This window comes from Phycodurus eques, chromosome 1 (genome assembly GCF_024500275.1).
Source record: "Phycodurus eques isolate BA_2022a chromosome 1, UOR_Pequ_1.1, whole genome shotgun sequence".
Classification (NCBI taxonomy): Eukaryota; Metazoa; Chordata; class Actinopteri; order Syngnathiformes; family Syngnathidae; genus Phycodurus; species Phycodurus eques.
The window spans coordinates 31,551,621-31,564,419 of NC_084525.1; the positions used below are offsets into that span (position 1 = coordinate 31,551,621).

Here is a 12,799-nt window from a genome sequence, read left to right on the forward strand (position 1 = left end):
AGGTGAAGTCCGAATGCCATCAGGCAAGGTTGCCAACCCTGACATCACTGACAACAAGGATGGCACTGTTACTGTCAAGTATGCACCAATTGAGGCTGGGCTGCATGAGATGGACATAAAATACGACGGCATTCACATCCCTGGTATGTCTTTTTGTTTTGAGACATTGCATAGCATCACATTAATGAGGGGTTTGTCTGCTAATTTTATTACTTCATAGGAAGTCCCCTGCAGTTTTATGTGGACTACATGGACAGTGGTAACGTCAGTGCCTATGGTCCTGGCCTAATCCATGGGACAGTCAACAAACCTGCTGTCTTCACAGTCAACACTAAAGATGCAGGAGAGGGTATGCCGTGTTCACACAGTAGCATGGAAATGATTCACATCCATACATTTTCTCTACCTCTCATCATGGATAAGGCCAAATGTGTGTTTGAAGGCCATTCATGCCAATTTATTTCCTACCCGATTGCTCACCAAAATGAGTATTTACACACAGTCTTTCCATATATTATTTCTTTCTGTAGGTGGTCTGTCTCTGGCCATCGAGGGTCCATCAAAAGCAGACATCAGCTGCTTAGACAACCAGGATGGGACGTGCAGTGTCTCCTACCTGCCAGTTCTGCCAGGAGACTACAGCATCCTGGTCAAATACAATGACAAGCACATTCCTGGCAGCCCCTTTTTAGCAAAGATTACTGGTAAATGCACTTATGAAATCCTGAAATACAGTACATAAATAAATGTACCCAGGGGTTCAAAGTGGGTTGTTTGCAGATGTATGAAGGTATATCACAGTCTTGTTCCTGCCTCCAGGGGATGACTCAATGAGGATGTCCCATCTGAAGGTGGGATCAGCTGCTGACATTCCTCTGGACATTGGAGATTTTGACCTGAGCCAACTTACAGCCTCACTTACCACACCTTCAGGTCGTGAGGAACCTTGCCTCCTGAAGATGCTGCGTAATGGGCATGTTGGTGAGTGTAGCTGGCATAAACAAATAAATGTACGCTTGATAGCTTATAAATATCTTTCCTGGGTCGCATTGTCATTCTCTGTTACAGGCATCTCATTCATTCCAAAGGAGATTGGAGAACATCTGGTGAACATAAAGAAAAATGGTCGCCACATTCCTAGCAGCCCCATCCCTGTCATGATTAACCAGTCTGAGATTGGAGATGCCAGCCGCGTTCATGTTAGTGGCTTGGGGCTGAGTGAAGCCAGGACCTTTGAGCCTGCTGAATTCATCATTGACACTCGTAATGCAGGTACAAGCTTGAGAGCATTATAGTTTGCATGTCATTGAGAAAATATTTACAATGACTCTCACACGTTTGGTCTATTCAGGCTATGGTGGCCTGAGCCTGTCAATTGAAGGACCCAGCAAAGTGGACATCAACACTGAGGACCAGGAAGACGGCACCTGTAAGGTCACATACTGCCCCACTGAACCTGGGAATTACATCATCAGCATAAAGTTCGCTGACCAACATGTTCCAGGTGAGAAAATAGCAGGACAGACCACAACAGTGACGTCCAGAATTGCTAACCTTGCCCATTGTTTGTGATTGCGTGTACAGGGAGTGCGTTCACAGTAAAGGTTACAGGCGAGGGCAGGATGAAGGAGAGCATCACTAGGAAAAAGAGAGCTGCATCGGTGGCCAACGTTGGCAGCCAGTGTGATCTCAGCCTCAAAATCCCAGGTGACAGAGATGATCTGAAGTGGCAAAATGCGTGCTTGTCTGTTGAACTCCTGTTCTTGTGTGCATTATTTTATTGGTGACCAATTATTCAATATACAGTGGAAGCTTTATTTTTATGGACTAATGGGGCGAGGGGCTGCCTGTTAAATCTGATTGTCTGTTAAAAAATCGGAGCACTTTTCATGACCTAAAGCACCAGGACAGTCCAAACATCTCTGTACTTTTTCATGGCCAAAAATGGCTAGTACATTACAAAATTGTGAATTGATGGTTAAAAAAAGGCTTTAAAAAGTTTCAAAGTTTATCCAAACTTGGCTTGCTGGGGGGGATTTTAAGTTCCAACTGAACACTGTTTTAATGTAAATTTAACCCAAAATCCATTAAATTGAGGTTCCACTGTACTGTTATTTTGATCCTGTTCTGCCAGGATTACTGAATAAAAGTGTTTTCAATTCAACCACCCAAATGCTTGTTTCTTCAGAGATCAGCATAGCAGACATGGCTGCTCAGGTGACCAGCCCCTCTGGTCAGGTTCACCAGGCTGACATTATGGAGGGAGAGAACAACACCTACTGCATACGTTTCATCCCCACTGAGACGGGTGTGCACACAGTGTGCGTGAAATACAACGGTATGCACGTGCCCGGCAGCCCGTTCCAGTTCACTGTTGGCCCCCTTGGAGAGGGAGGGGCACATAAAGTCCGTGCTGGTGGGCCAGGCCTGGAGAGAGCTGAGGCTGGAGTGCCAGGTGGGTGTGATGGCTGGATGTTATATGATGAGATTACAGGAGTTTGTCCAAAGTGAACTTTTTTTTTTTTTTTTTTTTTTTTTTTTTTTTTTTGTATGAAGCTGAATTTAGTATCTGGACGAGGGAGGCTGGAGCTGGAGGGCTCAGTATTGCTGTGGAGGGCCCAAGCAAGGCTGAAATCGCTTTTGAGGACCGCAAAGATGGCTCTAGTGGAGTGTCTTACATTGTGCAGGAGCCAGGTGAGGCAAGAGATGCAGTACATAGGTTTACAAGGAAGTCGGAAAGTCTGATATAGAAGTAAATTCGACTGAAATAACTATTTTGCAGCATGTATACGGTTAATTGGACGGGACTAAGATCATCTGCACATATACCAAACAGTTCATCCCCAACGCTTTGACTCTGAAGTAGACTGCAAGAAGTCTGTAGGCAACAGTATCGCAAATGCAACATGGTGGGGCCATTGGCCGTTGCACAACTTGCCCGAAGAGATGGCGTGCATCTCATGTATGCAGTCGTAGTAAAGTGTACAGCACATGTAAGCATGGTAGCAGTATAGTCGACCATTAAAAGCCAAATACAAGTTGTAGGAGGCTAAACTGGGGGCATAGACTCATTATGATTGATTGATTTTAATGATGTAAAGTACTTTGAGTTGCATTTCATTGCATGAAATTTTTTTTATAAATAGTTTGATTTGATTAACACTTTTCAAATCCAGACTCAAAACACACCTATTCCGGACTGCCTATTCACTCTCACATTGCCCATATCATTTGCCATTTTAACGGATGGTTTCATGTTATTTCCATCCTACTGTTAGTTTTCTTGTACTATCCTTGTACGGTGCCCTGAAAGGTGCCTGTAAATAAAATGAATTAATTATTGTTATTGTGCCACCTTTGGTAGCCTAATTGATAAATGTATAAATGTTGTTTCCTTTTTATTGGGAATGTGTGTGTGTGTGTGTGTGTGTGTGTGTGTGTGTGTAGGAGACTATGAGGTGTCAATCCGTTTTAATGACGAGCACATCCCTGATAGCCCCTTCATCGTTCCAGTGGCCTCGCCTTCAGATGACGCCCGACGCCTCACTGTTGCCAGCCTTCAGGTGAGGCTCTGAGACACTCACACGTCCATGTGCAAGCACATGCCAGGCCACAGTACACTGCCCAAAATGCAACTGCTTGTAAAGTGACCTTTTATGTAAAATACCACTCTGAGGTACGAACAATCAGGAAGTGTAGAGGGAAAATGCAACAATGGACATTGAGAACAGAACTTGTTGCAAAGCAGAATTTAGCTAATATGTGGATAAAGTGGAGTCAGATAGATATTGTGCCATTTTAGCAAAGAATTACTGACTGTGCCGTTCGACCGAGTGGATCAAATGTCTTGAGAGATGCAGGCCACTCAGCAGCTGCTGCATTGTTGGGCAGTGCTAAGGGCTTCTGGGATAAGGAAGGACTGTGTGTGTTTCTCGTGCCTCATTCTAAAGGCTCCCAACAGCCTCCCTCCTCTAAATGTGATTGCGGGGCGCTAAAGGGTTAAAGAGGTCTGACATGGGCTGTTTTCCCCCCCCTTCCTTTTACACATAAAATATATTTTATAGATGGTAGTATACATGGGATGACTACTGTGGATAAGAGGAAAGTCTTTGACAACTAACCCCAAAAAACTATGTTTTTAATTTAGGCGAAATAAATAATTCAGATTCCTAACTTGATTTGGATTAATAAAATAATGTTCCATCTTTATTTATTTTTATCACAATCATATTGACATATGATGTTGATAGATGCATGCAGACCCACTCGACACTGTGTAACATATTTGAAGCAGACTGAACTTTATTTTTGCTGTCCCATAGTGAGCTTGTTTGACAGATGACCAGTTCTTTTTGTGGTCAACTTAACCTAGCCCCATCACCTTTTATTCACAATATACACAAGGTGAACTGAGCTGAGACCAGCTCTGCTTCAATTCATTTCAGCGGGGTATAAGTTTTGTGTCACCTATGCACAAAAATATCCTTTTGATTTGTCTGGGTAGCTAATTTGTATAAATGCACTCACACTCAGGACTTTTCCTCCCTTTCACTTTGTTAAATTCCTGCTTGCCTTTGTACGACACGGCCTCCTCTTTAGCCTTCTTAGCGACCTCCAGGTAAGGTAGAAATTAATCATGTCATGTATAATGATGGTGGGGTTACCTTAAATGCTGAACAACAGAGATGCCAGGTTGAGAGTGTGAGTGTGTTTTGTTGAGCAGGAGTCTGGCTTGAAGGTGAACCACCCAGCATCATTTGCAGTCAGCCTGAATGGAGCGAAGGGTGTGATTGATGCAAAGGTACACAGCCCATCAGGAGCTCTGGAGGAATGTTGTGTTACTGAGATTGACCAAGGTAACCACAAAACGGGCACCTGAACTCATTTTAACAACTGTTGAACAAACTTATGGTAATACAGTGTTCCCTCGTATTTCGCGGTTAAATGGGGACCAGAAAAATCGCAAAGTAGGATTTGCTCCCCCTAGGAATTTTTGTGTATGTGGGTACCAGAGTGTTTAAAATATGTAAACAGTTTTTATACTTTGCATATTTGAGACGAAGATTACAAAAGTACACGTATTTACTTAAATCTTTAATTATAAAACCTTATACAGTAATTAACATTCATCAACATTGCCTTCTGCGAGAGGCTTGTGTTGGTGGCGGAGGAGAGGTTAGGAAACTCTTCCTCCACGTAACAACGAGCAGCATCGTTGTCAGCAGAGGAAGCCTCACCATACAGAGTATCATATCTTTGTTGACATTTTTCTTACCAGCCTTTGCTGGCTGAAAAGCCTCATCCTCGAGGAGGCAAATCACTCCTGGCAGCGCTAGTACTGGTTTGAGGTTCGTCAGCACCTTCTTCAGCCTCTTCATTGTCGTCATCGGGCAAGATTTGGTCATAGAGCGCTTTGGCCTTTGTCCTGATAATATTGGGTTCCAAACTCAGTCTTTTCCCTGCAATCCACAATGCCAATGCAGCTTCCATTTTCACAATTCTCTTATTACGCGGAGTTACCACACGTTTCACTTCCTTATTGAAGCAGTTTTGCGGATGTTTGCTTCCTCTTTCTTGATGTACCGCACTGTAGATTCATTCACGCCATAATGGCGTGCCACAGATTCATAACTTCTGCCCTCTTTGATCAAATCTAAAAGTTTCACGTTTTCGCTGATGGTCATCATTTTCTTCTTCCTCTTGGGCGCCCCGGAGGAAGCTTTCACAGCGGCACAGCGCTTTGGCAGCATTGTAAGGGCTTGCTTAACTAACCCAAAAAAGTTATTGCGAACACAACAGCGTGGACGAGACTGGCGAGACGCAACAAGGGAAGATGCTGGGTGAGGCTGCGATGATGCACAGCCAATCAACTCACGGGATGAATCGACTCGTGCTCGCATTGGTCGATGCCGCGCCGGGAACCAATCACGCGCCTTGTATGAGTGCCTGTACAAAGTCAACTCATCTTTGTTTGGCATGCAGGGAAAATGCGCACATCAACATGAAACGAGTCTTTCCGCAATATGACTGCCGATATGGCTGTATTTATTTATTTTTTAAATGAATATTTGGGAAAAACCCGCAAAGCACTGAAGCCGCAAAACGTGAAGCGCGAAGTGGCGAGGGAACACTTTATCTCATTTTGTGGAGAATTCATTTTGTGGAGAATTCTTACTCCGTAAGTGATTTTCTGTCTGTCTAGATAAGTATGCAGTCCGCTTCATCCCCAGAGAGAATGGCCTCTATCTAATTGATGTCAAGTTCAACGGAAGTCACATCCCTGGTAGTCCATTTAAGATCCGGGTTGGCGAGACGGGCCAGGCTGGAGACCCAGGGATGGTGTCTGCCTATGGACCGGGCTTGGAAAGAGGCAGCACAGGTAACAAACTGCGTGGTCCTGCGTGGAATAATGGTCATTGGATAAACGCCAATCTTCCATTGTTGCCACAGGAACAGCATGTGAATTTGTGGTCAACACGAGCAATGCAGGCCCTGGGGCTTTGGCTGTAACCATTGATGGTCCCTCCAAAGTAAAGATGGACTGTGTGGAGTGCTCGGAGGGCTACAAGGTCACGTACACCCCAATGGCACCTGGCAATTATCTCATATCTATTAAGTATGGTGGACCCTACCACATTGTGGGAAGCCCCTTCAAGGCAAAGATCACTGGTGAGAAAGACATGTATGTAGAGTGTCTAAGTAAAGGTTGATGGGTAACACTGTCCCACACTTCTCTAGGTTCCAAGCTTGTGTCCAGCCACAGTATGCATGAAACCTCCTTTGTCATGGTTGATCCCGTGACTCGTGCCATCAGCTCCACTCAGCAAGGTGCTCCGATCCGGTCAGATGCCAGTAAGGTGGTGGCTAAAGGTCATGGCCTCAACAGGGGCTTTGTTGGTCAGAAGAACAGCTTCAGTGTTGATTGCAGCAAAGCAGGCATGTCTTGAGTTTCTCACCTACCCCAGCAAGCATCACTTATTGCCTAGCTCCTGAGTTATGTCAAAGTTATCAAAAGAAAAAAAAAAAAAACATTAAGTTTTTACATGGGTTCCTATTGAGCAGTTATTCCTAAAGCACTTGTGTTATAAGTACACTGTGCATACATGAACTAGGGCTGGGTGATTTCTTTCTTTACTTTTTCTTTTTTTAAACAGCTTCCATAGAGCAAACCGCGTCCGGCTGAGATGCACTGCTTACACTAACATGGCTGAGAACAGGGAGGAGCTAGTTTACAGAAGAATCAAATGTTTCCAGCTAATTGATTTGGTTGCTATATTTATCCACTTTCCCAACACCTTCAGTGACTATTTTTAGAAAAAGCAACCAGATTTTAATCAGCTACTTCGACATTTTATGAAGAGTGTTTTTCCTGAGAGGCAGTGAAGTTGCAAGGTAATGGTCATTAAAAATGTATATACTGTATCTTGAATTAAATTGTTGGATATTTTAAGTGAGCTGCAAAGTTTTAACTCAGTTTAATTTCAGCTCGGCACAGTTTGACCGGGGCTTAGGTGGGAAGCCCCCCCCCCACACACACACACACACCCACACACACAAAAAAAACACAGATTTGGTACTTTTTCTCTTCCCAGTGCGCTAGTCTAGTTTATCAAACCACATATTTCTGCAGTCAATAGCATCAAGGGTAATAATGATACAGTAGCGCTACACAAAAAAAAAAATGATTTGATGATCCTGGAGCAGCATGAAACCTTTAACCCTAATCCCTAATTTAAAAGGGACCTTTTGCCTGTCCAAGAATTTGGGGATGTAATATTGGCTCTGTGGTGCCTCAGTAAATGTGAAATATGAATTAAAATCATCCTCTCATTCCTGAGTTCCAGATGTTTTTATCTGCCAAGAAGCCTAAAATCCGGTCATTTGAATTTCTCGAGCAAATCTACGTCATTAGCGAAGATCTCTGCCTCCTGAGCCAGCTCTGTCAACATAATAAATCAGTGTGCTCTCACAAGTGGGTTTTCTACACGGAGGCAACCAATCAGAGGAATGGGGGCGGACTTAGTTGAATATGGACAAAACCGATACAAAACTGGGTCAAGCAGAAGTAGCTGTCAGCCTTTTCTGGACACTCGTATGGCATAACGAAGGTGTTGTTTTTTTTTAAATGAAATTGACACTTTAATATTAAGTCCATGTTAGAGAGTCACTCTTTGGAAGTCTAAATAGCCAAAATACGGGATCATTAATCTTAACACCTTGATACGTTTCCATCTGTATCCGCAGGTCGGAACATGCTGCTGGTTGGGGTGGACGGCCCCAAAGTTCCCTGTGAAGAGATCCTGGTAAAACATTTGGGCAACCGCCTCTATAACGTCAGCTACCAGCTCAAAGAGAAGGGAGAGTACATCCTGGTGGTCAAATGGGGGGATGATCACATTCCAGGCAGCCCCTTCTATATCACTGTCTGAAAGAAAAGAAAAGAAATAGAAAAAAAAAAAAATGCACCACCATCAGCAACTTCTCTCACCACTGTTGTAATTGTTTACAGCTTCTTGTCCCACCCATGTTATACATTTCTCTCAGCCTGATTTCAGTTTATGCAGACCTTTTAGAAAACCACCCATCTCCCAAAGATGCAAATATTCCTCTTTATTTTCAGTCGTAGAATCCATTTTGTCACATTTCTAACAATCAAGGTCTCGGGAAGGAGAATAAGGGCACCTTTTAATGATTGTAAACTAGCAGTTCATTTCAGCTTATATTTTTCCATTTGAAAAGTTTGGCATACTATAGATGGCTCAGTTGTAATGGTGCAGCATGCCTCCCACTGAGTTTGGCCCTATATGAAGTTTACATTTTATATGAACAATGAAGCCGGTGTTAAATGTGCCTTCCTATGTTTGACCATCAAATGACACTCTTTCATTGCCCATAGAAAATAGAATTTGTTCATGCTAACCAGGGGTGGTTTGTAGTAGTGGTGGTGGTGGTGGTGGTTAGTGATTGCAAAAATGTCCAGTCCGCTCTATATGTTCTTCATGATCCTTATTTTGTTTTGTTTTTGACAAGTTGTTTTACCTGCTGATAGTGTGACCAGTTTTAGTCACTGCTGTTCTTAAAATTACGCACATTACAGATCTAATTAAACATTAAATAAAAGCATTAGGTCAACAGTCAACTGTGCGAAGCTTGTCTCACACGCTCACAACACCGCTTTTTGTGTGTTTGATGCCGCTGTGTGTTCGTTTCTCCAAGGCCCTCTCAGATTCAGGATAAAACCAACCTGATGTGTTGCAAACATTTCTTTTAAAAAGGGAATAATTTAAAATGACGCTGGACAAAAGTTGTGCTTCATCACATCTTTCCAAGATGACCAAAAAAGAAAAGTTGCTTTTTCTCAGTGTTTCTCACATTTTGAGCTGCCTCCTATTCTCGCCTCTTTTTTTTTTTTTTTTTTTCCCTCCTTAGTTCACTTGCTACAAAAACATGAATATTGTCCTGAATAAAAATGCTTTTAAATGTTTGTAAGACAGTATTTTGATACACAATAAAGTTGTTGTTGTCTAGTATTTTGCTGGCTGTGATGACTTTGTTCTAGTTGTCCACTGTGAACAGATGCACTATGTTGGGTTCATGTCTTCTTTACAGACTACCCTCGGTAAATGGAAATGTAACTCATCCATCCATTTCCCAGCTGCCTTTAGGTGAGAGGTGGGTCGCGAGTCACTCTCAGGGCATATCGACAACCATTCACACTGACATTGGGAGATGAAGCCCTGCTGATCTAACAGTAGACGCTACTTGGAAAATTGCAACATTAGAAATTCAATTTTACTTGCATACACCCAAATTTAAACATGGAAGCATAGAGCTGCACTGTACTGCTGCCACTTCTATAGCCATTTAATGTAAACTGGACACAGATCTCTATGATTAAGCGACAACCACGACCAACCAAATGTTGGCAGAGTAAATATGCTGATTCAATCAGTATAAGCTATTTTTAAATTAACTGCCAGTGTCAATAGTGTAACTAAATGCTGTTTTTATACAGTTGTATTGAGTATTATGTGCAAAGTGTGGATTTATATATACGCTTATGTTCTGCAGGTTTTTATATCAATATGGAGGGTCCTCGTTTTATGACAGAGTTCTGCTCCAACGTCGGATGAAGTCAGAAGTACAGTTGAATTCTACAATCATTATTTACGTAATATATATATATATATTTTTTTTTTTTATTTATTTATTTATTTTTTAACTTTCATAGGCCACAAATATATAGCAAGAGGTCTGGATTAATGTTAGAGCACCAAGACTGATCTCCATGGCTACTCAGCAGGGTGACCTGCAAACGGGCATGTTCTACATTATATTGCCAAAAGTATTTGCTCACCTGCCTTGACTCACATATTTTAAGTGATCTCCCATTCTAAATCTCTATGGTTTAATATGATGTTGGTCTACCCTTTGCTCTGTAATAGCTTCAACTCTTGTGGGAAGGCTTTCAATAAGGTTTAGGAGTGAGTTTATAGGAGTTTTTGCTCATTTTCCCAGAAGCATATTTGTGGGGTCACACACTGATGTTGGGTGAGAACGCCAGGCTCTCAGTCTCTGCTGTAATTCATCCCAAAGGTGTTCTATTGGGTTGAGGTCTGGACTGTGCAGGCCAATCAAGTTCATCCATGTCAAATTATCTCATCCATGTCTTTATGGACTTGCTTTGTGCACTGGTGCACAGACATGTTGGAACAGGAAACGGTAATCTTCAAACTGTTTGACTGTCCAAAGTCTCTTGGTATGCTAAAGCATTGAGAGTTCCTTTCACAGGAGCTCAGGGACTAATATTTTGGACATTTCCAACTTTCGGGAACAATTTGGAAATGGCCTCTTCCTGTTCTAACTTGACTGTGCATCAGTGCACAAATCAAGGTTCATAAAGACGGATGAGAGAGTTTGATGTGGATGAACTTGACTGGCCTGCACAATCCTGACCTCGACCCTATAGAACACATAAATTAGAGCATAGACTGAGAGCCAGGCCTTCTCGTCCAACATCAGTGTGTAACCTCACAAATGTTCCTCTGAAAAATGGTCATAAATTCCGATAAACACATTACTAAACCTTCCCAGAAGAGTTTAAGACGTTTAACTGCAGAGGGGGGACCATTGTCATATTGATCCCTATGGATTAAGACTGGGATGTCACTTAAATTCATTTTAGGCAGGTGAGCGAATGTTTTTAGCAATATAGTGTATATCAACTCAAGATATTAAGTGGCATGAGCCAACAAACCAGCGCAACCCCCTTCATCAGCTTTCCAATGAAAGGAACCCAAAAGCCATCTTCAGGCCATGTCCAGATAAACCGAGTTTTATCTCAGCTACCTTAAACCCCAAATGGAACTGCCAAATCCAGTTGTCTGCTGAGGATTCCTATTGGGACAACACATTTTAGGGTAGAACTAGCCTGTCTCACATCGACGGTCTAAACCATACCCATGTTCCCGAGTAATAAAATTGAATTTCTACTGTTGTAATTTACTAAGAGGTTCTTTAGCTTCGGTGATTATTTAGATCAGCAGAGCCTCAAACTTGCTGATCTTGAACAAAGAAATTACTAGACCTGTTTAGGATATCTGGGCCTGCCACAAATCTGAAACTAAGGAATGCAGAGAGTTCAGAGGAGCTAACCATTTGTGGTCTTTGGGTGACACCCAGAGTAGAGTAACCAAAACTGCATGCATGTGATCCTTTCTGTTGTTCACAGTGTTCTTTGTTGAATATGACTATGTCATCCTGGAATTTCCGCACGCGCGCACACACTACCGACCCATACACGCACATGGACAAAATTGTTGGTACCCCTCTGTTAATGGGGGAAAAAAAGACACAGGGGTCGCAGAACTCATTTGAATCTGGCATAAGTAATAATACATAATTTTAATGAAAATTAACCAATGAGATTCAGGCATTGCTTTTTAAATCTGGTTAAACAGAATTATTTAATAAAAATAATAATAATGAAACAGGCCTGGACAAAAATGATGGTACCTCTTGAAAAGATTGAAAATAATTTGACCACAGGTACATTTTAATTAGCATCACAGTTGTCTACAAACTTGTAATCAGTCAGTCAGACTATTTAAAGAGTGACAAGTAGTCATTGTGCTGTTTGGTGACATGGTGTGTACCCCAGCAAACATGGAAAAAAAGGAAGTGAAGGAGAGCGTTATTTTAGGGGATTAGAAAGAAAATCATAGACAAGCATGTTAAAGGTAAAGGTTTTATGACCTCCAAGGATCGTGATGTTCCTGTGACTACAGTTGCACATATTATTCCGAAATTTAAGATCCACGGGATTAGCCAACTTCCCTGGATGTGGCCGCAGGAGGAAAATTGATGACAAATTGAAGAGGCGAATAATATGAAAGGTAAAAAAAAAAGAGCCCAGAGCAACCTCCAAAGAAATTAAAGATGAACTCCAAGGTCAAGATACATCAGTGTCAGTTTGCACCATCCGTCTTTGCCAAAAGTAGACTTCATGGGAGACGTCCAAGGAGGACACCAGTGTTGAAAAGAAATCATAAAAAAGCAAGACTGGAATTTGCCAAACTGTATGTTGACAAAGCTTCTGCGAGAATGTCCTATGTCCAGAAAAGACAAAAGTGCAACTTTTTGGCAAGGCACATCAGCTCTATATTCACAGATGCAAAAATTAAGCATACCAAGAAAAGAACACGACTGTGAAACTGTGAGACACTCTTGTGAAAACATGAAGGAGGCTCTGTTATTCTGGGGCTGCTTTGCTTCATCTGGCAGAGGGTGTCTTGAATCG

At 42.2% G+C, this 12,799-nt stretch overlaps 1 protein-coding gene across 3 annotated transcripts in view; it reads left to right on the forward strand.

Annotated features, from left to right (window-relative positions):
• Positions 1 to 9,530, forward strand: part of flna (filamin A, alpha (actin binding protein 280)) — a 61,610-nt gene extending 52,080 nt beyond the window's left edge. For all 3 annotated transcript variants that reach the window (XM_061687635.1, XM_061687652.1, XM_061687644.1), the window contains 15 exons: positions 3 to 143; positions 221 to 349; positions 531 to 704; positions 820 to 981; positions 1,069 to 1,272; positions 1,352 to 1,504; positions 1,585 to 1,707; positions 2,189 to 2,455; positions 2,557 to 2,694; positions 3,448 to 3,563; positions 4,724 to 4,856; positions 6,203 to 6,379; positions 6,451 to 6,669; positions 6,739 to 6,936; positions 8,245 to 9,530. In XM_061687635.1, coding sequence (XP_061543619.1) covers positions 3 to 143; positions 221 to 349; positions 531 to 704; positions 820 to 981; positions 1,069 to 1,272; positions 1,352 to 1,504; positions 1,585 to 1,707; positions 2,189 to 2,455; positions 2,557 to 2,694; positions 3,448 to 3,563; positions 4,724 to 4,856; positions 6,203 to 6,379; positions 6,451 to 6,669; positions 6,739 to 6,936; positions 8,245 to 8,429 — 2,519 coding nt within the window. In that variant the 3' untranslated portion in view covers positions 8,430 to 9,530. The remainder of the gene's footprint in view (positions 1 to 2; positions 144 to 220; positions 350 to 530; positions 705 to 819; positions 982 to 1,068; positions 1,273 to 1,351; positions 1,505 to 1,584; positions 1,708 to 2,188; positions 2,456 to 2,556; positions 2,695 to 3,447; positions 3,564 to 4,723; positions 4,857 to 6,202; positions 6,380 to 6,450; positions 6,670 to 6,738; positions 6,937 to 8,244) is intronic.
• The last annotated feature ends 3,269 nt before the right edge of the window (positions 9,531 to 12,799 follow it).